At 31.3% G+C, this 25,108-nt stretch overlaps 4 protein-coding genes across 16 annotated transcripts in view; 2 read left to right on the top strand and 2 right to left on the bottom strand.

The window, feature by feature from the left end:
• LOC105250089 (probable Ras GTPase-activating protein) overlaps nucleotides 1-6,183 on the bottom strand; it is a 294,638-nt gene extending 288,455 nt beyond the window's left edge. The window contains exon 1 of one of the 2 annotated variants that reach the window (XM_025407320.1): nucleotides 5,688-6,183. In XM_025407320.1, coding sequence (XP_025263105.1) covers nucleotides 5,688-5,736 — 49 coding nt within the window. In that variant the 5' untranslated portion in view covers nucleotides 5,737-6,183. The remainder of the gene's footprint in view (nucleotides 1-5,687) is intronic. The other variant, XM_025407321.1, reaches the window with a different exon arrangement.
• Nucleotides 6,184-7,429: 1,246 nt separating this feature from the next.
• LOC105250088 (protein ROP) lies at nucleotides 7,430-14,489 on the top strand. Of its 2 annotated transcripts, none has more exons than XM_011255992.2 (11): nucleotides 7,430-7,491; nucleotides 9,388-9,684; nucleotides 10,668-10,771; nucleotides 11,151-11,299; nucleotides 11,392-11,607; nucleotides 11,683-11,781; nucleotides 11,875-12,082; nucleotides 12,171-12,419; nucleotides 12,532-12,719; nucleotides 12,811-12,965; nucleotides 13,079-14,489. In XM_011255992.2, the coding sequence occupies exons 1-11, from the start codon at nucleotides 7,464-7,466 to the stop codon at nucleotides 13,138-13,140; spliced, it is 1,755 nt and encodes a 584-aa protein (XP_011254294.1). In that variant the 5' UTR covers nucleotides 7,430-7,463; the 3' UTR covers nucleotides 13,141-14,489. The 2 variants fall into 2 exon arrangements, with proteins under 2 accessions (XP_011254294.1, XP_011254295.1); XM_011255993.2 differs by lacking the exon at nucleotides 10,668-10,771 and adding an exon at nucleotides 10,257-10,360.
• A 196-nt stretch (nucleotides 14,490-14,685) lies between these two features.
• LOC105250087 (argininosuccinate synthase) lies at nucleotides 14,686-17,151 on the top strand. The gene is made up of 8 exons (XM_011255990.3): nucleotides 14,686-14,887; nucleotides 14,966-15,034; nucleotides 15,253-15,498; nucleotides 15,819-15,964; nucleotides 16,037-16,301; nucleotides 16,381-16,519; nucleotides 16,633-16,734; nucleotides 16,918-17,151. Exons 1-8 carry the CDS (start codon nucleotides 14,780-14,782, stop codon nucleotides 17,085-17,087), a joined length of 1,245 nt encoding a protein of 414 aa, XP_011254292.1. The 5' UTR covers nucleotides 14,686-14,779; the 3' UTR covers nucleotides 17,088-17,151.
• Nucleotides 17,152-22,614: 5,463 nt separating this feature from the next.
• Nucleotides 22,615-25,108, bottom strand: part of LOC105250086 (bromodomain-containing protein 3) — a 29,085-nt gene continuing 26,591 nt past the window's right edge. For 8 of the 11 annotated variants that reach the window (XM_011255979.3, XM_011255978.3, XM_011255980.3 and 5 more), the window contains 2 exons: nucleotides 24,520-24,825; nucleotides 22,615-23,937 (listed from right to left, as the gene is read on the bottom strand). In XM_011255979.3, the coding sequence (XP_011254281.1) occupies nucleotides 23,872-23,937; nucleotides 24,520-24,825 (372 nt within the window). In that variant the 3' untranslated portion in view covers nucleotides 22,615-23,871. The remainder of the gene's footprint in view (nucleotides 23,938-24,519; nucleotides 24,826-25,108) is intronic. The other 3 variants (XM_011255987.3, XM_011255988.3, XM_011255989.3) reach the window with 1 other exon arrangement.

The following is a 25,108-nucleotide window of genomic DNA, read 5'->3' as shown; positions in this document are numbered from 1 at the left end:
AAGCCACATAGCAATTTTTCGTTATCGAATATTATGTGATCTATATCGCTTTTTCCTTCCCTGCGCAATAATTAGAGTGCATATATCAATATATTATCATAGATATCGATGAAACTACTTAACGAAACCGGTACTGTACAAATTTCCTTGCCGACTAAAACTTGGGCGAGCGAGAAGTTATAGTAAGTACTTTCGTTTTAATGGTCCATTAATGGTGCATAATCAAGATGTTACCTTCTAATTTTTATTGATGAGATTAATTCAAAGAGACATCAGTCTTCTAATATAAATAAATTCCTTTAAATATTAATATTATATTTTATTACGTGACAATAAATATATTTTGTTTATATGAAATATTTTTTCCCTCTATATTATTTGATAAAAAGCTTTCAACTGCACGATACACATCACGATATTAAGATATATAAATATACATGTAAATATCTGTTTGTTTAAAAATTTGGACAAATGTTCTTTTGTGATCAGAATAAAACAATATTTTAAAGACATTTATCAAAGCTGGGCTTATTGTATTTCGAAAAAAATATGTCCGGTGTAAAATTGTCGGCTAAAAAATTGAAAATACATTTAAAAATGAGAAGGCAACACAGAGAAGAGGGAGAACTCACGTATCTAAGCAGCCGGAATGCCGTGAACTCGGGTTCATGCTTTACGAGTGCGCTGGGTGCGCGCTGCGATATCGATTACTGGGAACACTAGTGCAATTACACAATGAAATAGTAGTAATGGCAATATCGCCGATAAACCTGATCGCGCATAGCACGGAAACCCGTATGCGATACGTATGAACTTTGGTCAAACAAGAGAGCCGCGGAAAATCGTTGTTGAATCGATAAATCTTAATTATTTCCGCCGGGAGAAATGTACAAATGCCGATACATTCCTAAAATATAGCACATCGTATAGCTTATATATTTTTTATTGCAACGATTATTACCTTATCTGTCATTCGAAGCTAAAAAGTTGTGACATTTCCAAGTGCATCTTTAAATCAACACTATTTTAATATACGATAATACGAAAAAGATGCCTTCAAAATTTATTGCAATTATTTACAGTTTTATTTGCATGATAATGGATTATATTACTTCGTGTAAACCGAAATCAACATATTAAAAAATTTTTTTCTTGCTTTCCTTTACAACGAGAGGTCAATCACGTGTGCACGATATGTCAATTGTCAATTTTTCTAGTAAAAATATAAAATGGACGCTTTAAGAAATTCATTATTTTGAATCAATTGTGAAGACTAATTATTAATTATTTTTTATTAAATGTATTAAAATTTTGATTGGCAATGTATATGTGTATATAACATATCTGCACATTCAAGAAATTCTCTTTCCAAGTTTCTTTACCATATAAGAACTGCGAACATCTCTGACATCTGTTACATGCGATTACTTTTCTTATTTATGCAACTGGCTCAGCAGAATTTAATTCCCATGCTGACTAAGAATGTTTACATAAATCAAAGAAGCGAACAGTGTATGACCAAAAAAGGTTGGCTCCAAACACCTATACTTTAACAAGAGAAGCCAGCAATTTCTTTAAAAGAGTCAAATTTATTCTGTTTTTTATTGATGTTGTTAACTCCTCCAATAAAAGTATTTTAGTGAAATTGTTCTCACATACACATATACATATTATAATCTTCATATTCTTAAACATGTTGAAAAAAATAGGTTAATATATTTTCGTTACATCGATGATTAAAATTAATTAAAAAATAAAAATTATCTTGAATCAAAATAAATATAATTATGAAATATTTAAAGTTCTTCAAAACGCATTACGGAAATATCACGCGTACGATTTTAAAGCCGAATAAAATACAACAGTCTTTTTCCCCCACGATTCTGAATGATTTATGCAGGTCACACGCGAAAAGAATGGCAGGTATAAGTTACCTGTCTATGTGGACAGTTACTTATACCTTACGTAACACGTTACCTATCGTCACGTGTCGCGGAAATGCTCGCTTTATTATTTCCGGAAGGGTACGCAAACGCGGAAGACATGAAATATAATCGAAGTAAAGTCGGTCGTTCATATCTAACCAGCCTATAGAGGATGAGAATAGATCGTAGCTGCACCTTCAGGTGGACTTGCGGTATTTCTCTTGGATAATTAAAAAATTAATCTGACGCAATTTGATTTGATTTGATTTGATTGGATGTCGAAAGATATTTTTATTTATTGACTTATAACATATTGATAGTTCTGTGCTCTTTAGAGATCATATAATCCATTTGTCATCTTATATAATCGCATATATAACTTTTCAATTATACCGTGAAAAACAACTTTTTACCTAGCATCTACTAGTATCTAATCTAAAAAAAAACTCTCTAATGTGAAAATACAATTTATATTCTAATGAACTGTTGGAAATGACAGACACAAATTATAGATAATGATTGAAAAATGTTTCCAGTGATCTTGAAAATTGACAAGAATAGAGATGATAAAACAAGGAAAACGGACTATCTCATGTCAGGAAAGACAAGGATACGCGAGTAGAGACTGTGAATGGCGGATGTGTACAAATTCATGAAACAGGGAACGTCCATTCGATGGTAGAAGCGAAGACAAAAGGTCTATGCAATGGAGATGGCGAACAAATGGGAATGTTTTCATTTCGATGCAAATGCGCGTGTGCGACGCTTCGAGAGTGAAAAAAAAAAATATAATCGATGGCGAGAGATTGCTGATACTTTGATGATACGATGCGCGGAGACAAAGAAGAGTCGGGAAATTAAAATACTCTCACGACTACCGTACTATACGATCCAGGTAACTGTGAATGATCGAGAAAGTATGAGAGGATGTATTACGGCACAAATATAAAAAAAATAAAATAAAATGCATGAGTATAGATAGAAAATATATAGAATAGATAGAAAATATTCATGTCCATTTAACACTTGCAAATAAACGTGTAATGCAATTATATTACTAAGAATTTATAGCACGCGTCAGAAAGGCATCACAATTTTAATTTAATTATTATATTATATTTAATTATATTTTTAATTGTGTGTATATAATTACAGGGTATCCCAGTTATCTTCCGTCATCTTTCAAAGACAGATTCTTGGGATCATCTGAAGACGATTTTTCGAAGCGAAAATGTCAATGAAGGCCATCATTTTTTGCATGTTCCCGATTTTTGTCATCATATATCTTTGCAATTAAGTCTTAAATTAAAACTCAACTAAAGTAAACTCTATTTAAAATTAATCGAAGAACGTGGTTTTGTTAATATTTTATTTCTACAAAGCTTAGTTTACGAAAAACCCCTTATTTCCAATCACTTATAATTCGAAAATTATTAGTGCCTCGACATTTTCGTTGTGGAAAAATCGTCTTCAGATGATCCCAGGAAGCTGTCTTTGAAAGATGACGGAAGATAACTGGGACATCCTGTATATAATATCATATAAATCAAAAGACAGAAGGTAAAATCGAAAAAAAATAAAGAAAATAAAATTCTAAATTTTAATTTCCAGACTTTTCGAATTTTCTTCATCCTAAAATTTCAACTAATTTTAAATTCAATCTTTCCACGAGATATATAATGCACCTCCCGTTATATGTATATATAGTTCTGATCCCATTGTCAGTATTTTCTGGTAACAAAATTGCGTCGCGCCGTCTAAGCTACGAGCTTTAGGAGATCAAACCTGCAAAAATTTCGTTCGGTTTTACGGACATCGACCATCTGTTCGGTCTCGATAACAAAAAGACGGAGGCGACATAGGCAACCGAATCGAGAATTTTCTGCGGTCAGGTAAAGAGTCGACGGGTGTCGCGTCCATTCGTAAAAATCGAACTTTCCTGCTTTGACGTGAAAACGACAGAAAAAAGCGCGAGGTCGTTAAACCTGACGGTGTAAGAAATCCCGCCGAACCCACATGAGAGTCGCCGCAGAAAGAAATCTCACCCTCGCTTTATTTTCCTTTTTTCCTTCGCGACAGCCTGATACACGTTAGCGTCTCAGCGAAAAAGTGAAAGAAATGCGCGAAAGAAAAAGAAAGAAAATATATGTGTTGAATTTCGCGAAGAACACATATTTACGAGATGAATGTGAAAAAACTAACGTGTAAGGTTCGATACGTTACTACTGTTTATTATTTTTTGTCTTCGGATTACGTAATCTATTTACAAGCCAATGTCATAAGAGAGAGAGAGAGAGAGAACCATATACCTTGAAATTATTCTATATACTATAATAATTGAAAGAATTAATAATCAGTTATCTGGCTTTATCTTTTCGAAGATAAATAGTAAAATGAGAGAAAATAAAAACAAAATCAATAGAGCGTCATATTGTCGCTATAAATTTTATGATGCTTTTAAATACAATCCTAATTAAAAGTCCTCCCTAACAATATGTTAGCATTTTTCGCAATTTTCATAAAATAAAGTAAGAGACGTATATATAGTATGAAAAAAACAAGAAATATTTATCTCTGAAAGATAATATGTAATCATGTTTTTAAATATACTTTTTCATTAGACTTATATTTATGTGTGTGTATGTATGTATGTATTTATTAAAATATAAAGAAATTCTAATAATATATATACATTAATTTAATTGTTATATTATAAATAACAATATTTATTATAATATAAATATATTTAATATTTATATATTCTCAATTTTCAATATTTATTAATTATCTCTCTTGCTTATTTTATGAAAATATTGAAACTCACGAGCAAAAGTATGATAGATTAAAAAACAGGTAAAATTAGTATTTTTTTAGTGTCTCGATAAAAAGGCAAAATGTTAGAAAGAGAAAGAGAAAAGAAGATCAAATTTTTTTTATTCAAATTCATTTTTTTTCAAAAGAAAATATTTCAAATATATATGGATGATTTATATGATTTATATTTATGTCTCTCACAGCAAAATGTATATTTTTTCATTTCATAATAAACATAATTTAATTAATATATTTCATATTATCAATTTTCACTCCACTTTTTTAAGTCTTTTTAAACCGCATAATGGACTTTTAATAGCCTTCTTTTCTCTTTTATACAATAAATTAATATTTATCATTGTGCAACAAAGTGTATATAATCCAAGAAATCAAAATCAACATTCTTATAACTGCACATATGTGTGTCCGAGAGATTACGTGCAAGCGACAATAAAAAACGAATCAAACTTTTACGTGGATAAGTAATTCATCGTGTTAGTCTCTTCGAAATTCTACATTTTTTAAATTCAATTCCTTCTGCGAAAAATAACACACGTGTGAAATTTAACATCCGCCTTATTAATTAAATCGATATACAATGCAACATATTCGTCGAAAATACAATTTAAAAAAAATTCAATATTAATATATTAATAGAATTTAGATTTTTTGTTCAGATCATATTATACGAAAAATAAATTTAATATAAATTATGAATTTAATATTAGAAAAATAAATTTAATATAAATTATAAATTTAATATCAGAAAAATAAATTTAATTTTAGAAAAATAATAACAAAGGCAAGTATCGATATTTTTCTGGTTCAAACCACCAGCCTTTAACCGGTAACCACCAATCGGAGCAGTCCGAGAAATTTAATTCCGCCGCTGCACGATAATCGTGCTCCGACATTCATATGTGACATGTAAACATTGCGTGCACTCACCGCAAACGTTGAGCCAGCCCTCGACGCGGCAGGGATACTCCAGCTTCATCTTGGTACGCGCGAAATCCAGGTCACGATGACGGCTTCTCGTCAGCACAGCAGGTCGCACTGATCACACAAACCTCCCCCCTTTCCCTTCTCTCCTTTTCGTCCACCGGTTATCACTGAGAAACGATATCGCTGATCGCCGCGACACACATTCTTTCGCGCGTGCGAAAGACGCGACGCAGGACGACACTCGCGATCTCTTTCTCTCCTCCTCGACGAGCACGCGTTCGCGACACGAGGCCGACACGCGGAAGCGATGTGACGGATACACCGACTGATTTGCAGTTTCACGAGAGAGAAACAATGGGGCGGAGGGAGATTAGACGCTCCGAAGGAACACGCGGGTGGTCCGAACGTGAACAACACACAGCGAAGGGTAAACGCTCACTGCACGCGCGCGCGCACACGCGAGACGCACGCGACGGCGAACAAATCTGAACTGAGGCGCGAGCGAGCGACGCGGCCGGCTCACCGCGAGATCCTATCTCCCTCTCTCTCGCTCTCCCTCCCACCCGCGCCGGCCACTCTCGCTGTCAGGTGGCCGACCTCCTCTCTCGCTCGAATAACCTGCACTTTGATACCGCGCGATAGCCATCGATTCCTTGTAAGAATATACTTTACGATAATTATGGAAATATGTACACTCGATCGCGACTATTTTGCTGCCGTTTAGAGTTAGACTAAAACTATGTTAAATGAGATAGAGTGGTTTCGTATTTTTTTTTTTATACACGACGCCATCTCGACATCACATCTGTTACTAATTTATACGAGTGCAAAGTTTCCGGAGTTATAGTTAATAAATAAATATGTGTTGAATCATATCTGTTATCGATTAATGACAGACACGGCAATAAAGAGAGATATATATCGAGATATTTTTATATCAAGAATAAACCTTTTCTTACGTTTGTGTATACTCTTCGAATCCAATGTTCTAAAGTTACAACTTTTTTAGAAATGTGCGATTTTAAAATGACCAATCATGGCGCGCATGTGCTAGTGAATCTGTCTCCAGAAAAACAAATTTTTGCTATCACAAAGTTCGTATTCCATTTGACATTATAAATACCTCGAAGCTTGATCGACCAATTGGAATAAAAAAATCTTTATCTTGAGAATCTTAATCCGATCGATCAATCTAACAAACGAAATGGTTTTAATGGAGCGTATATCCATAATCTTGATGTTCTCATAATTTCACAAAGATTGTTAAAGAATCAAAAATTATTGAACGTATTTACTATGAAACATTTAGATAAATATTGAGCGTTTCAAATTAATGGCATCAAGAACAAAACGACATTTAGATTTGGAGCAAGTCGGCTGTTATCCACGCATAAAAAAAATTATTGAATCTTCCCTCTCATTTCTAATACACGATAGATCGTAACGTTTTCGTATAATTTCTTTATTACCTATTCTTCTATTCAGAGGCGAATTTTTTGCCGTGTTCAAAGCGTTCAAGGTTTCGCGATTCTTCCAACCCGGGTGGGTTTCTCAGATTTTTAAAAATATAACCCAAATGAAAAATAATCGATGCACTGAAAACAATTATTCAACGAGAACTTACCGCTAAAATATACGAAGCAAACGGGAAGAGGAGGAGAGGACACCATTACCGTATCGCGCAGGTGCCGATCGAAGTTGATACTCGGTTAACTTCGTTGTGCAATTCGATGACGAGATCGCCATCTGGCGAGCAGAGCGACAGTCAGTCCTAGCAACATGGCGCTCAAGGCACAAGTCGGTCAAAGTGAGTAGCGTAAAAAAAACAGAAAATTCGTGCAGCATCATTTCTGTTTCGAGCATCATTAATCGCGACATCGTTGATCGGCCACGTGGCTACGCGATCGCACCGATCTCGCGTCTGTCAAACGCCATCACGTCAACGAAATTCACCTCGAATAGGCGTACACGCTCCCCTCTCGCTCTCCCTCACTCCCCACGATGATTTCATCGGATGGCGAGGAGAAACGTCAAACACGAGAAACGTACATTCGATCTTGGTTCCGATCGAGAATTTCGGTTTCAGGGAATCGGAATTCCCGGAAATCCCGTTTACGATTTTCGAATTTCGATGCTGCCTGTCAATTGTCAAGCGTAAACACCCTCCCCCCGCTTTCCTGAACTTTTTGCGGAAGTGATTTTTTAATCCCCGGTTTTTGCGCTTTTCTAGCAGTTTTGAGACAATATGACGACAATAGACGAATATCGCGAAAATGTCACAGCGAAAAGTGAAAGGTCATTGCGAGAGATGCGTGAGAAACGTGGTATTTTCACGTTCAATGGTTATGAATGATAAGGGCGTTTAAAGCTCAATCTCGTTCATGTCGCGAGGAATCGAGAGGAAAAAAAAGCAGCGTGCTAATTTTTTATCAACACGAATGACGTCTTGAACAATGAGCGTGTTCAGGCGCACTTTTCTCGCGCAAATATCTGTTGCTCTTTTGGAGTAATTCATTGTTCGATATCGGCATACTTTCGAAAATGTAAAATTGCTAAATGTGCTGTAAATGTGCTTTTTGTTCGAACGTGAAATTTGCAATATTGCACTTCCATATGTAATGAGACGCATGTGTACATACATATATGTAATCATAACGTTCTCTTATATTATTTTCAATCTTCCCTCCCTCTCATATCAAATTATACATGCATAATTAAATGGAATAAATATTCTATTACTTATACAGCACAGAATATTGCAACAATATTATTAATATTGTTGTAACATATTGCAATATTGCAATATTGCCGCAATGTTATGTGCTGTATGGATTAGCAACACATTTTATATATTATCAGCTTGTTGAGTTGAATAATCTGAAAGAATAATAAGTCCCTTTCGTTTTCTTACTTTGTTAAACGACCGCAAAGTTCGTCTTTTTCGTATAAAGAATTAAAGAAGATTTCTGTTTTGCATCTCGCACGTCTATAAATAAACCAAAGGGGATATCGGAAAATAGGGTCTGCAGCTTCCTTGATACACGCCTGAACGCAGTGACGTCACCTTTCCGTAGGGACGATCAATATATGTACATGTAGAGCGTCAAAAGACTTCTTAGCGGCTCAATCTGCGTGTCAACATCGTTAATTGTTAATGATCGCACTGTCAATAACCCATGCGAAATTAATTACGTTCCCTCATCATCGTTGGCATTAATTTTCCCTCATCTTATCTGGTCGATAAAGCAAATTCACTATTTCTCCCTATTCTCGAGAATAAAATGTAATATTGCAGAGAAAATTTATACAAATTATTTTTTATTTTTTAAATATATAATTTATGAGAGATTATTTCAAAAAATTTTAATAGTAAGTTAATTAAGAGAGTTGCAATAGTTTTCACGATTTTTTTTCTCTTTTAAATATTTATCGATCGACTTCCGACTTATAGAAACATGCAACATTCGAGCAATTACTATAATATTGATCTCTCCAGGCGCAGTGTGATATAAATATTACAGTAATATCATTTTTTTCTGTTAGATACATCGTGAAATTTACTAATTGAGATCTCGTTCTCAAAACGTCAATTTCCTTTCGCTATTCCAGATATTATCATTATTTTAATCGATTGTGAATTAAGAACATTAGATATTATTTTTCTCGAAAAATTTACCATTTAATAAATTTTTTCGCGTTGCAGAGATTATGAATGAGGTGATCAAGCAAAAGAAGAAGACAACAGGTGGGGTGGAATGGCGGATCTTGGTGGTGGATCAGCTCGCCATGAGGATGGTATCCGCGTGCTGCAAGATGCACGATATCAGCGCTCAGGGTATCACTTTAGTGGAGGATATCAATAAGAAACGCGAGCCTCTGCCGACAATGGAGGCCATTTACCTCATCACGCCCTGTAATTCATCGGTGCAGAAATTGATCGACGACTTTAGTAATCCGGCAAGAACTACTTACAAGGTCGCCCACGTGTACTTTACGGAAGGTATCGGGTCGCAATTGTATTTCCCTATTCACGTTCTAATGATATCCCTTCTCCTCCATGGCGAATCTGAATCGGTGAATTTTGTACAACTATTTGCCTTAGTTTTGGAATTTGCAGCATGTGAATTATCTCAACAATCGAGTCTGCAATTTAATTTTCATTCAACTGCAAGATTTTTTAAAATATTAATTTGCTAAATTATATTTAATATTGAATTTTAAATATAATTGAATATATATAATTAAATATATAATTAAATATATATTTAATATTGAATTTTAAATATAATTGTATGATAAACATTCGGCTAAAATTTTTGGCCAAAGTTGCCACACACACTCGAAATTCATCGAAATAAAACATCTCACTGATTCCCACAATCAATCTCCATGCAAATGTAACCGATTATCTAGACTCAACGTAACGATTCAAATTAAAACATGTTGATAAAAATTGACTAGTGTTTCGAGAAGAATAATAAGAATAATCGCAAGATTTTAAATCCGGTTCGACTTATCAGTCAGTTCATTATCCATGGGGTGATTCGACATACTCAGTATATTTCTTTGCAGCATGCCCTGACGAGTTGTTCAAAGAATTGTGTCATTCGCTGGTATCTAAGCACATAAAGACACTAAAAGAGATCAACATCGCTTTCATACCATATGAAGAGCAGGTAAAGCAATGAAAAACTATGACAAGGATGTTTTGAGCGTTTTTGTCCTCATGGTGATGGGCATATATCACATACACACAACACACATACATCAATACAATTATTCGTCACATTTACGCGATGATCTATGTTCACTTTTCGGTCACGTAAGTCTAATCACGCGAGTCTTCACGGATATCAGTCAAAACGATATAAATACAATGTTATCCTCTCTTCCGATCTGTCCAATCCATTTTGAGCCTTTCATATGTGATTCACAAGCACATACTAATAATCAGAATGCATTCATGCTTGCACTCGATGCCAGTATGCCCGGAGGAGCTGTTCAATGAAATCTGCAAGTCTCTCGCCGCTAAAAAGGTCAAAACCCTCAAAGAGATCAACATCGCATTCCTGCCATACGAATCGCAGGTGACGAAGCAGACGAAAATAATAAACGCTATAGTTGTAGCTCTAGAGCGAAAACTTTATAATCTTCAAGTTATTCACGAGCTTATAGATTTCTCTGCTTTTTCGAATCGTCGAGATTTATTTTTCGATTGCAAAAAACTAGGCGATAGACTTTCTGTCGAAGAAAGAGCTTCTCATTATCTCTATTTTTGAAAGTTTCGGTATGTTCAGCATACATGCTTGTAATGTGATTACTAATCGAATTGTTTCTGTAATTTAGTCTCGTTACTTTCGGAAAACTTTAATTGGCTTGCTTATTTACTTTGCTTCAAGTATAAAACTTGTCTAATTCGCATTGTCGCAACGAGAACATCGCAAAATTAAATATGCCATAATTTAGGTCTTCTCATTGGACTCACGTGAAACGTTCGCTTGCTTTTACAATCCCTCTTTCTCCAACTTGAGAGCGGCTAATATGGAGCGCATCGCCGAACAAATTGCAACACTCTGTGCCACTCTTGGGGAATATCCGTCGGTCAGATATCGCAGGTAATTCTTCAAATATAATTTAGAAATAGAAATTATGTCACAAATAATTTATATAAGCGGACTCTTCAATAATATTAAATAACTTGTTGCAGTGATTTCGATCGCAATGTTGAACTCGCTCAATTGGTGCAGCAAAAACTAGACGCATACAAGGCTGATGAACCGACAATGGGAGAAGGACCTGAGAAAGCACGTTCTCAACTATTGATTCTAGATAGAGGATTTGATTGCGTCTCACCACTGTTGCATGAGCTTACGTTGCAAGCCATGGCATATGATTTGTTAGATATTGATAATGACGTTTATAGGCAAGTAAAGTTTCATTATTTTTATTATAAATTTAAAGCACAACACTGTCTAAGACTATTCATAATGTTTAATAGATTCGAGGCAACAGCAGGTCAAGAAAAAGAAGTATTATTGGATGAAAACGATGATTTATGGGTTGAACTCAGGCATCAACATATTGCTGTAGTGTCTCAGTACGTATATAAATAATAAGACTCAACTTTTTGGAAAGATTAATAACTGTGAAGAGTAACAGTAACATTGTAACAGTAATACTTGTTTTCCAGGAATGTGACTAAAAATTTGAAAAAGTTTACAGAATCAAAAAGAATGCCGCAAGGTGATAAGCAGAGTATGCGTGACTTGTCGCAGATGATCAAAAAGATGCCGCAATATCAAAAAGAATTGAGCAAATACGCCACGCACTTGCAATTAGCCGAAGACTGCATGAAGCGTTATCAAGGAAACGTAGATAAACTTTGTAAAGTCGAGCAAGTATGTAATAGCTATTCCATAATTCATTTAATAGATGATAACTTTTTATTATACATCTATATCTTTCATTATACATCTTTCAATTTAGGACTTAGCTATGGGTACCGATGCGGAGGGTGAACGCATCAAAGATCATATGCGAAATATCACACCAATTTTACTAGATCAGACCGTGAATCATTTGGACAAGTTGCGAATCATAGCTTTATATGTCATTAGCAAAAATGGCATCACTGATGAGAATCTTAATCGTTTGGTTCATCATGCCCAAGTGTCCGTTGATGATAAACAGACTATCGTCAATATAGCAAATCTCGGCATCAATGTTGTTGTAGATGTAAGTTGAAGAATTTATAAATTAAATTTTAAAGATGTCAAAAAATTTTAGTAACACTTAACTAGTAATTTATTTCTATTGCATGCAATATATTATTGTCTGACATTTATAGAGTAATCGCAAAAAGTTATATACGGTACCACGTAAGGAAAGAATCACGGAACAAACGTACCAAATGAGTCGTTGGACTCCAATCATTAAGGACGTCATGGAGGATTCCATCGAGGATAAACTTGATTCTAAACATTTTCCATTTCTCGCTGGACGTGCAGCCAGTTCAGGATATCATGCACCAACCAGGTATATCATAAAAATACTGTCTCTTTTGTTTAAAATTAATTAATTAAAATTATTAATCTGTTTCTCAAAACATTACTTTATATTTGTGTAGCGCGCGATATGGACACTGGCACAAAGACAAAGGTCAACAGACTATTAAAAATGTCCCTCGATTAATCGTTTTCATAGTTGGTGGCGTATGTTTCTCTGAAATACGATGTGCATATGAAGTTACAAATGCATTGAAAAATTGGGAAGTTATAATTGGTAAGGAATATTTGGAATATATACAATTTATATATTCAAATAATTTAATATTAAAACATGATACGTTTAAAAAAAGAACTTATTTATCGCAATTAAAAATATTTCTGTTGTAGGCTCATCCCATATAATTACACCAAAATCATTTTTGAATGACTTGAGTAAAGTGCACGTCTAAATTATCATATAGCTAAAAGAAGAGATGACCATACATTCCGAATCTGCCGCTAGTTTCGACTCCATCAGTAATACCAGCTATAAAGTCATCAATGATCTCTCAAATACGAAATTAAGAAACTAAATAACGAACAAACAGTCAATTCTTTAAGGAAGATGGTGAAACTCATTTGAACAAAAAACATCGAGCGTATGCAAGTATTCTATAATATAGCTGTCAGTTGAGTAATATATAAAAGTATTCGTGTATTAGTCAAGCACGAAGACTCTTGATCGATCAGATAAGTCATCTAGAATCAAGTGCCTGCGCGAATACAGAATCACTAGAGATCGACACGTTGGCAATACTGATGTAGATCGCACCAAGATGTGTAATGGTATTGGGCAATCGAGCCTTTAGCAAAGCTTTAGAGATATATTCATATGCATTATGTCACTCTTTGTCTGTAATAAGGAGAGGAATTTGTGAAGATCTATGTGTCTCGTAGAAGAGAATCGTGATATTTCTGTACATTTCTCTTATTATTAATATTTTGTGTTAACTTCCGCTCGTTGAAAAATGATGACTGAGTTGACATCTAAAATGTAGATCGTTTTTATTTAGTATACTTTTGCTGTACTTTTACTTGGTATACTTTTAAAAAAAAATCATAATTTTATTATAATAGAGAAATATCTCAAATCTAAATGTCACGTCGCAATTCACTTTATTCTCTTATCTTCTCTTCCCTTATCACTATCAAGTACCAGTATGATATGAAGATTATTTATCTGACATTATTATTTCTCTAATTAATGGTACTGGATGTAAAATAAAATCTCTAATGTGTATGAACCTAATACTTATACTTCTTTTGTAACTTATTTATTTTTACTTTAATAATTTTATGCAATATTCTAATTTTCGAGCTATCTAATTGTTAATTTAGACTATATTCAATGTAATTCTCCTAAGGATAGTTTCAATATATTCAGCAAATGTTCAGCACTTTCTTTGACAGAAACGACTACTTACTTCTATTGAATACAATGCCGATACAGTTATAATACTGTACTCATATGTATGTATGTATCGTAAGATTTATTGCAATATCGAACCGCAATTGTTATGCGATTGTGGTAAAGAAGTGCTTTCGACGAGAAGTTTGCGCCTGTCGATGAATAACAATGGTAATATTCGTTAATGTAATGTCAATAAATGTTGCGATCTATTAGCGGAGAGATTATTATAAAGTTAAATGATATTTATAAAGTATATCCTGTTGTGTTATACATATATATGTATATATATGTATGTAGATTATAGTTGGAACAAAATGTTCTGCTTATAAAGGCCTAAAATGCGCTCTATTTGTCTCTTTTTAATTCACTTTACCACATGTATGCATTGCAACACAGAGCACAGAATTGCTTGGATGAAATTCTTATCTAAAAATTTATATATATCGACCCAGCTATCTCAAGTTTTCAAAGAAGTTATCAATAATACAAGGTTAAATATGAGATCTAAGATTAATAAAGTTGTCATGAAACGGATTTTAACACAGTTAACTCTGTACTGTCTCAACAACTGTTCTTTACTGTTAGATCGTTTAGAATTTTTTTGTTTAATTTCTACTTAAAATACAAAACTGTAAAAGATGGCAGATTTGAAGAAAAAGGTGATTCTAGCATATAGCGGTGGTCTAGACACCTCCTGCATATTGTTTTGGTTGAAGAAGAAAGGATTTCAAGTTATAGCTTACGTGGTAAAAATTTTTATAATTATATAATTTCTTCCTGAAATAAGTAGATATAGAAATTTGATTATATTTGATTATATTTAGGCGAATATTGGGCAAGATGAAGATTTCGACGCGGTTAGAGAAAAGGCACTTAAAATTGGTGCTATTAAGGTAAAATATTTCTTTTATTTTTAACATATTACACCATTTTGATTAAAAAGGAAAATATTGCAAATTTTATAATATAAATTGATAAATTGCTTGATAAGTATTATTACGATTATTAATAATATATTAGTTAATTGTTCAATATATTCATATTAAAACAGTAAATAATCTAGTTCCCTCATTGAAAAATTCGCATAATGATAAATTCTATTGTTCGTAAGGTTGTGATAGACGATCTTAAAGAAGTATTTGTTACTTCTTATGTATGGCCCGCCGTGGCTTGTGGCTTGCTCTACGAGGGAAGATACCTTCTAGGCACTTCCGTAGCACGTCCATGCATCAGCCAGGGTTTGGTCAAACTCGCGAAAGCCGAAGGCGCCAATATAATAGCGCACGGAGCAACTGGAAAAGGAAATGATCAAGTTCGCTTCGAGTTGAGCTGCTACAGTCTTTACCCTGATATTACGGTACTTTTTACATCTATTTCGCTAACAACTTTTTGACAAACAATACAAGTTTAAAATGTATATCGATGAATTTAGAAGGAATTTATCCATTTATATGTATAGACGTTTTTCAGCAAGGACACAGTGTATCACTTCATCCTTGTCGATTGCTAAATGTAAATATGAAATAATTCACTGTGTTATGCTTGCTGAAAAACGCTGTGTATAATGTAAGGGAATATATTCTCTATATATGATTGTGTATTTTATGAGCATAAAAATTAATTATATATAAAAATTATACATGATATATATGATAAAAAATATAAAATTATATAAAGGTTTTAGCTCCATGGAGGGAACGCGAATTTTACGAGAAATTTCAAGGAAGATCAGACTTATTGGAGTATGCGCGACAAAATGATATACCGATCTCAGCAACACCGAAGGAACCGTGGAGCACTGATGCTAATCTTGTTCACATTAGGTAAAACACACGTAATGGATATTTAATAAAAGAGATTCATATTCATATTAATTCCATTTTTTATATTTATAGTTATGAATCAGGGGTGTTGGAAAATCCTGCCACTCCGGCACCGAAAGAGCTTTATAAAATGACTGTTGATCCGATAAATTCTTGTTTAGATGCAGAGGAGATTGAAATTAGTTTTGCGAAAGGATACCCGATCAATGTGAAAAGTCTGAAAGATAACAAAATATACGATACTCCTCTAGCGATAATCGAATATCTGAATAAGATTGGAGGTTCGCATGGTATTGGGAGAATAGATATCGTGGAAAATCGATACATCGGATTAAAGGTGCATTTGTGATAAATTTATAAATTGTTGAATAAAAACAAATATAATATGATCTATCTATATCATTTAAATGTTTCAGTCTCGGGGAATTTACGAGTCGCCGGGCGCCAAAATCTTGCACGTCGCGCATCAAGACTTAGAAGTGTTCATCTTGGACCGTGAAATTCTGAGAATCAAATCGTATCTGACGAACAAGATGTCGGATTACGTTTATAATGGTATAGTTAAATATATGTATATAAAAATATAACATTCAAATATAAGAAGAATATTAAAAATATATTTTAAATTTTCTTAGCTAAATTATTTTAAAACTGCTTATCTTATACAGGTTTCTGGTTTTCGCCCGAATGCGAATTTGTACGAGAAAGCATCCAACATTCCCAAAAATACGTAAACGGTGTAGTGAGACTGCAATTGTACAAAGGAAATGGTTGGTATAAGAATCATATAAATAATTTGTATCAAATTAAATTAAAACCATAAAATCTCGAACAGACTATATTTAATACGTGGATACGATTATGAATTTAATATCTACAATAATATCAATAATATCTACAATAATATCTACAATAATATCAATAATGATTATTCTTCTTTCTATTACATGTAGTTATGGCGATCGGTAGATCGAGTGAAGTTTCATTGTACAACGAGAATCTAGTGTCAATGGACGTGCAAGGTGATTTCGAGCCCGCGGATGCTACTGGATTTATTCGCATACAAGCTCTAAGATTGCGAGAGTTTCATCGTTTTAATAGCAATAAACAACACAATGTCTAACAGCAGCAAGAATTTATTGCGAGTTTTGTTTGTTTCTCAATAAAAGGTGCGATATTAATTTTAACTCTTTCTTCAAGCTATTTTATTACTTTATAAATATCTGCGCGTATTTTTGAAACATAATTCAATGTTATCTACTGCAACTCTCTTTAAAAATGTATGTGTAATAATAGGTATAGTATCGCATCGAGAATATGTACATATTTCGTCATATGTATATGTGGGCTAAACGTAATGGACAAGCTAGATTTAAATAAAATTCATTTTGAAAGAAATTCGATTATGCGCTTTATAAACGCTTTTATGCATGTGAGACGAAGAAAGGTGAGGTTTCACAATAAAATATTACATTTCTGCTTTCATATTTTAGTTATTAATAATTAAATCTTAAGATTGTTAGAGCATATATTGTAAGGGCTATAATATATGTGCTTATAATATACTTTTGAATATATATTAATAGTATACATATAGTTTAGATTTTTTTTCGTATTTGCACTCTACTTCGATTTCGCAACTTAAAGAAAAACTGTCAAATATAAAATTATGCGACAGTTGCTCTTTTAGCCGCGATTTTCTATACAGGTCTCTTACTTGCGTCTCTTATTTACTTCTGTTCTCACACTCTCTGCGTTTGTAAATATTATATAACATGCAAAATTACACAAACTAGGAAAGGTAATTTCTCTATGCATGTACACAACGAGTAGTCTCTTGTATTCACAATTGAATATTAGTTTAAATATAGTAATAAACATGGTTTTTTATTCCTGCTGATTAATAACAATATAGATTATGTGTATGTATGTGTATGTGTGTACACATATGTATACACGTATATGTGTATATATATATATATATATATATATATATATATATATATATATAAAATTCAGGTTCTATCAAAGAAATTTCAATATGCATATAAAATATTTGACGCAAGAATACAATTTATTCCGGAAAAAGGAAGATATATCTATTTTTTATAGATACATCTTTTATCGCTTTTCGTTTCTTACAATTCACATTCTATGTTTTGATGATAGTTATATGTGTATATATGTACGTATATGTGTGTGTGTATATATATATATGTGTGTGTGTATGTATATATATTATAGATTGATGTTGCTAAATAAGAAATCCTTATACATATGTATAATCACAAATAATATCGCATGCATTCCTGGTCATAAATAAAAATGGAATTAAAAAGATGTATTTTTAATAATATGTAACATCAATTATTAAATCTCTCAAGTGTCATTTAAAAAGAAAACTGAAAAGAAAAAAAAAAAGCTTTTAAAACTTTATAGGGAATTCTTAGTTAAAGAATTTACAAATTGTATTATAAGATTATATTGGAAAAATTAAAACTCATTACAACATTTTTTTATGAATCAGCATTTTTTAATTCGATTTTTATTTATAAAAAATTATATTTAACATAAATATACGAAAGTAAATTTTCGAAGCTGCCGTCGTTAGTGTAACGAAGAAAACGGAGATACATGAACGCAACGCTCGATAAACAATCGCTCTTTTCTCTCACTCTCTCTTTCTCTCTTTCTCTTATTTAACAACATCAAGCATCTCTTTATTTCAGCCATTTATTTTCTCTCATCTCATAATTATTTATATACAACCTGTTTAAATGTTCACTATCGTTAGTCATAGTAAGTCTGCTAAAATTCATGTGCCATTGGAGATGATGTGCGCCCGTGGAAACTTATATAAAAAATTACTTTTTGATACAGTTGAGTGATTTTGGTGTTACTTAGAGAAATATGTATGTATACTTGTTACATTCTAACTTATGCTGAGATCTAGCGGGTTATACAATTTATCTATCCGTTTTCTTTAACGATTATAAACCTTATCACATATATAAAGATTATATATTTTTTATTGGTACTTAATATATATTTATACATAGATATATTCTATAGTCCGTATTTAACATACTACCAATGATTTCTCTTTGTATGTACAATTACAAACCACGTATTATACAATCTTAATATCTATTACACACATTCTGTTTTTTCCTACACATTCTCCCTGTGAACTATTTCTTTCTTCCATGCATTCAGTTTTTTTTTTCTTCTATCCTGTTATTACATAATTAGGATTCATATGTCCGGTCAGCACGTGTGAGCACGTTATCGTGTGACGCAACATTTATGACTTCCGATAACTTTCATCATGTCTAAAAATACATGATTGGTCAATATAAATGTATATTCTACAAACCAAATAAAATCGAAACACTTTGAAGGGATATGGAACTTGTTATTTTGTATTTTCAAATTCTGTCGATGATAATCAATTTCAATATTACGTACAAAAACATTTTACACAAAAAGAATCTTATTCCAAAAAAATCCATCATTGATGGATATATATTTATCACTTATATAACGTTCTTACAATTTACATTCTAATTGTTTCACGATACACTAAGAGCAAGCATATATTAAGCAAAATGAACGATTAATGCAAAACTTTCGAGATTGTGATAAAAGATGTGTAGAAAGAAAAGCACAATTGATATGTTTGCCAATTTTTATATAAATATGTGTTTTACGATACTTCAGAGGCAAAAGTATGCATTAAGCAAATGAATAATTAATATAAAACTTTCGCTATCAAGATTTAAAAGATGTGCACATTATTCACAGTATTTGTTAGCATTCGATTTATATTCGACTCGATTCGCTTATCGGATTGTAAATAAAAAAAGTTTGCATTTGATAAGCTGTTCGTTTGTTTATGCATTTTACTATATACTTCATTATTCTATCATATATATTTCAATATTCATTACTCTTCTATACTATTCTCCATTATGTTAATTAATACACAAAATGTGTTCTAAACAAATAGATATATATCTATACATGTATAATTTGCTTTTATATCGCTTTGATATCATGAAAGACAATTTATGGTAGAAACATTTGATATAATTTCTGTCACCTGGATAATTCAATATCCATTATTTAATTAATTTCAACTTTATTAAATGTTATTATTGTTAATATATGCACTAAATATGGTAAAAGTTCCTCAGAGTGCAAGATTGATCATTTAACGATATATAAAAGTTGATAGATAATATCAATTGTGTGCTTCTCTTTCCATGATTTGATTTCACGTTAACTGTTCACTTGCTCAATGTATATCTTACTCGTCTATTTTCATGCATTATTTAAATTATCGATTTTAATTAATATATAAACGATAAAATTTTCTCTAAATAATTAGTCTACATGTGTGTGTATATGTATATGTATATATATTATATATACATATATATATACACATAAAATTCGCTTTTATAGAACATTGTGAACAAAAGAATTTGTAGCAATGAATTTGATAATTTTTGTCAACCATATCGTGAAAAATTCAATGTTGATTATTTGATTAATTTCTCAATAAGAATTATAAATAACGCTTTAGTATTTTTTAATTGCTTCTGTTGATAGTTTAATTTTTCTAATACGTTGGACACTAATGTGACATTATAATGTCTGCTATTGACAAAACTGTTGGTAGTTTCATTAAAATCAAAGAATTCTTTCACAATCTAAATACTCAAAATTTTCGAGATAAAATAGCATGTTATCATTTTCAATTATGCATTTTTTCTTTCTCGAAATTGAATGCTTTAGACAAAACGACATGTATGGAAAGAAGCACACAATTGATATTATCTATCAACTTTTATATATCGCTAAATGATTAATCTTGCACTCTGAGGAACTTTTACCATATTTAATGTATACGTCTACAACAATAACATGTCGATGACTAAATCATTGTACTAATGGCGCGCAAATTATTATTGCACCGTATAAATAGTGCAAGATCTCGAGATCTCGTAATTTTTTTAAATTTTGATTAGATAGGAACTTTGAATTATTTATATATTAATTACAAATGGCAGAAATTAAATAATGTATACTGAATTTTTTGGGTGATAGAAATTATATTGAATGTTTCTGCCATAAATTGTCTTTTATGATATAAAAGCGAATATTGTACATGTATAGATATATATCTATTTGTTTAGAACACATTTTGTGTATTAATTACATAATGGTAGATTAATTGAAATATATATTAAAATGCATACATTGAGCAAACGAACAGCTTATCGAATGCAAACTTTTTTTATTTTCAATCTGATAAGTGAATTGGATCTAATGTGAATCAAATGCTAACAAGTATTATGAATAACGTGCACATCTTTTAAATCTTGATAGCGAAAGTTTTATAATAATTATTCATTTGCTTAATGTATACTTGCTTCTAAAATATCGCAAAACACATTTATATAAAAATCGGCAAATATCAATTGTGTTCTTCTTTCCACACGCGAAATACGAAATATCGTTTTATGTAAAATGTACTTAACTTTTAAAAAGGAAAATGCATAGTCGGACATACCGTTTCATTCCGAAAATTTCGATTGTCTAGATTTAAAGGAATTTCTCGCTTTTAATATGTCGAGTTTTATTAGAAAAGAAATATATTTATTTGATCAATAGTATAATATAGAAATAATATATAGAATAGAAAAAATCGTTAAACTGTAAATAAAAAAATGAAGATTTATGTGAATAATCTTTAAAGTATCCTCTAAGTTTGATATATTGTGACCGAAAGTTATACACGCTGAATAATCAGAGGAAATGAGTCGATTAATAAAAAAAATCGCACAAATTACACGAATTAAATAAATTTTTACTGAGAAAAGATTATATTGATAAAAGAGAATTATAATACATTAAATATACGTATATATATTAATAATATAATATATAATATATTAATTATACGTTTATAAATGCAATTTTATTTTTTAGTTTTCAGAAAAATCTTTCAATCTGTCATATATTGTCGACAATAATAATTATTGTAACGATGATACACTTTGTTTGAAGTAATTCAAAATTATTATCATTGTTCCAAAAGATTAAAGATTTTAAACAAAATTATGATTTTAAACATAATGATTTTGTGACAATTTATTAGTTGGAATTGATTGGAAGAAAATAAAATAGAAAATCTCGAATTTAGATTTTGTTAGACCAGCTAACTTTTTATGCTCTCTATTTAAAACTTAAATGATAAATGATATGATAAATTAAAAAATAAAAATTGTGAAAGTATTTCAATATTATGTCTGTGTGTCCGTGTGTGTGTTTTTACTGTACTTTATCTTTTATCAATAAAATCTTTTTCTTAATCAAAATTCACTCACAATTTATATATATTTTATTTGGGCGGCGGTTCTTAGTTATTAAACAACTCTTGTCCGATTGTTCAGTGTATAATTTTTCTCTGCTCAATTATAATGCATTGAAATGATATTTATTTTAGAATTCAAATGATATTTTAAGATTATTCACATACATATTTTTTATTTACAATTTAACAATTTTCCTGATTCTTTAATTTAACAATTTTTCTAATTCAATCCCCCTTTACTGATCAAATAAATACATTTTTTTCTAATAAAATTTATTATTCACAATTTGATATCAGCAATGCGATATCATTTTCTCTTAAAATATACTAAAGATTAGATATATATAGCTTGACCTAGTGGTTGGTAGGATCGAAATTACTTCAACTCTAGAATCTTATTATTTGTAATAATTGACAATGTTGTTCTAAAATGAATTAATGTATAGCTTTGAATCTGAATGACTGATTGATTTGCAATGTTCTTCTGGATCAATCAAGATATTATACTATAAGTATCATACTTTGATTGACGAGCAATTTATTAATAAGTCACAAGCAGATAGCCATGATGATTATTATTAAATTCATCAAAATGGATATATTACGTGAAGTGATAGTAGCAAGTATATTTAAATTATATTTTTAGCATATACTACCTTTGTAAAATGAAATGGCGATGCCGACATCGAATTGTGAGATTAATAAATTTCGTTAGAAAAAAAAATTTATCCCACCAATAGTAGTATGATATCGAAAATATATCGAATTAAAAGAAATATTAAAATGTGAATAAATACAAACATGTGATGAATTTAATAACAATTATCATGATTATATATCCGCTTGTAACTTTATTAATCAATTGCATACATATTTTATTGGCAACAAGCTGTATTATAATAATCCTACCAACGATTAATGACTGAACGTGGAAAAATATAAAACTTAACTAAATGTACACGACTCTTTTTTTCCCCCACGCCTACATTCAATCTAATTTCATACATTCGGTACACATGCAAGCTTCTTATTCACATAATATATCTTGTGTTTTGTCTTCAAATTTACATAAAGTACAAACTTATGAAAACCGGAAAAATGTAACACAATAGCTAGTGTAGCATTTTCGAAGTATCATATAAGTATTTATCTAATTACATTGTCACACTTTAATGTGTGTATGTTCATCAATTTAATGATAACACAATTTGTCACAGTTTATCATTTTAATAAACTGTTCATTCTATTGTTCGTGTCTTCGGATAATCAAAAGTTCAATCAAGAGGGGTTTTATCTGTTGGAATGTCCCAACTATACCACCACTATAATAATAAGCACGAAAATGTCTGTGTCGTCAGCGTCATTATTCATATAAATTCATCAATTAGTATTATATTCATTCTGCTTATTAATTAACGTCACTTTTTCAGATTCCTCCTACAATGTTAAATATAGAAAACGTCAAGTATATGTCCATATTCTGTCCAAGTTTTAGTGAGTCTATCATGAACAGTGTATAGTAACATTATAAAGACTCCTCAAATGCAGCCATCAAATCACTTTGCATGTTCATGTCAATCTGGCCAGCCATCTGAAAAGATAAATATAACTATTTTTTCGCGAATGCCTTTGCTTTGAATGTTAAAGATAATCTAGATATATAGCTATTTACAATAGACAATATTCAAATTCTTACAAATTTAGAATTATTTAAATTATTATAGTAATCGATATTACAATTATTTAAATTATCGATAATTAATTAACGTATTAACATTTGTGCTAAACTCTAACTTGAAAAATTTTATAATATAAACTTTTTATATGTAGCATAGCACATAAAGGTTATTAAAATTTTATATACATTATTCAGCTAATAATTAATATATTATTTAAATTATAAAATTTAAACTATGGAATTACAATTTTGATCATATGCAATAAGTTATTTTAAATTCTTTTACATATGATTAAACACACAATCATGACTCTACATATTATATTGTGGCAAGACATCTTTCTTTGTCTATTATAATACTATTCTACATATTGAGCAATTTTGTTTTATTTTTCTTTTTTCTGTTTTGACCTGTTTCGACCTGTCTTTCTTTTTTCTGTTTGGAACTGTTTTGAAATATAACTTTTGAGGATGCGAAAAATATTAAGTACTTACCGCTTCGCGTCGTCGACGTTCTTGTTCCCGCAGCCTCTGACGTTCTCTTTCGGCAGCGGATTTATCCTGAGTGGATGAATGACTCGGACTACTACTATCGGTATCAGCAATGGCTTTCACCTCTTCCGCTCTTGTTGTGGCAGTCATAACATTTCCTTGCTGATCTCCGACAGTTTTTCTAACTTTGTCCAGAGCATCTTCTTCCTCTCGTTCCCTTCTTCTCTCACTTTCTTGCCGCATCCTCTCTCGTTCAGCTTGTTCTTTTTGCTGTCTACGCATCTCTTGCTGTTCCATGAGTGCTCTTTGCTGTTTTATAAATATTAATATGTGAGTGTATTAAGGTTAAACAGGTAAATATATTAAATATGGAATTGAAATCTATTAATTCGTTATATTATTATATAAATAAAGAAGCTAAATCGACAAAATAGATGTTTGAATAGTGTAATTGGTAATAAAATTTATTTAATGAAACATTTCTTTGTATATTTATTAGTGCTTACGAGAGATTTTAAATTAGATTGAAATTGAGATTTTAAATTAAACCGAAAGTTTAACCGAGTTAATGTAACGGAAAATAATAAAGGTC

The sequence above is a fragment of the Camponotus floridanus genome, unplaced genomic scaffold, assembly GCF_003227725.1.
Source record: "Camponotus floridanus strain SB8 unplaced genomic scaffold, Cflo_v7.5 scaffold17, whole genome shotgun sequence".
NCBI classification, from domain to species: Eukaryota; Metazoa; Arthropoda; class Insecta; order Hymenoptera; family Formicidae; genus Camponotus; species Camponotus floridanus.
Note: the sequence above shows the minus strand (reverse complement) of the source record. Positions and strands in the feature narration are given on the sequence as shown.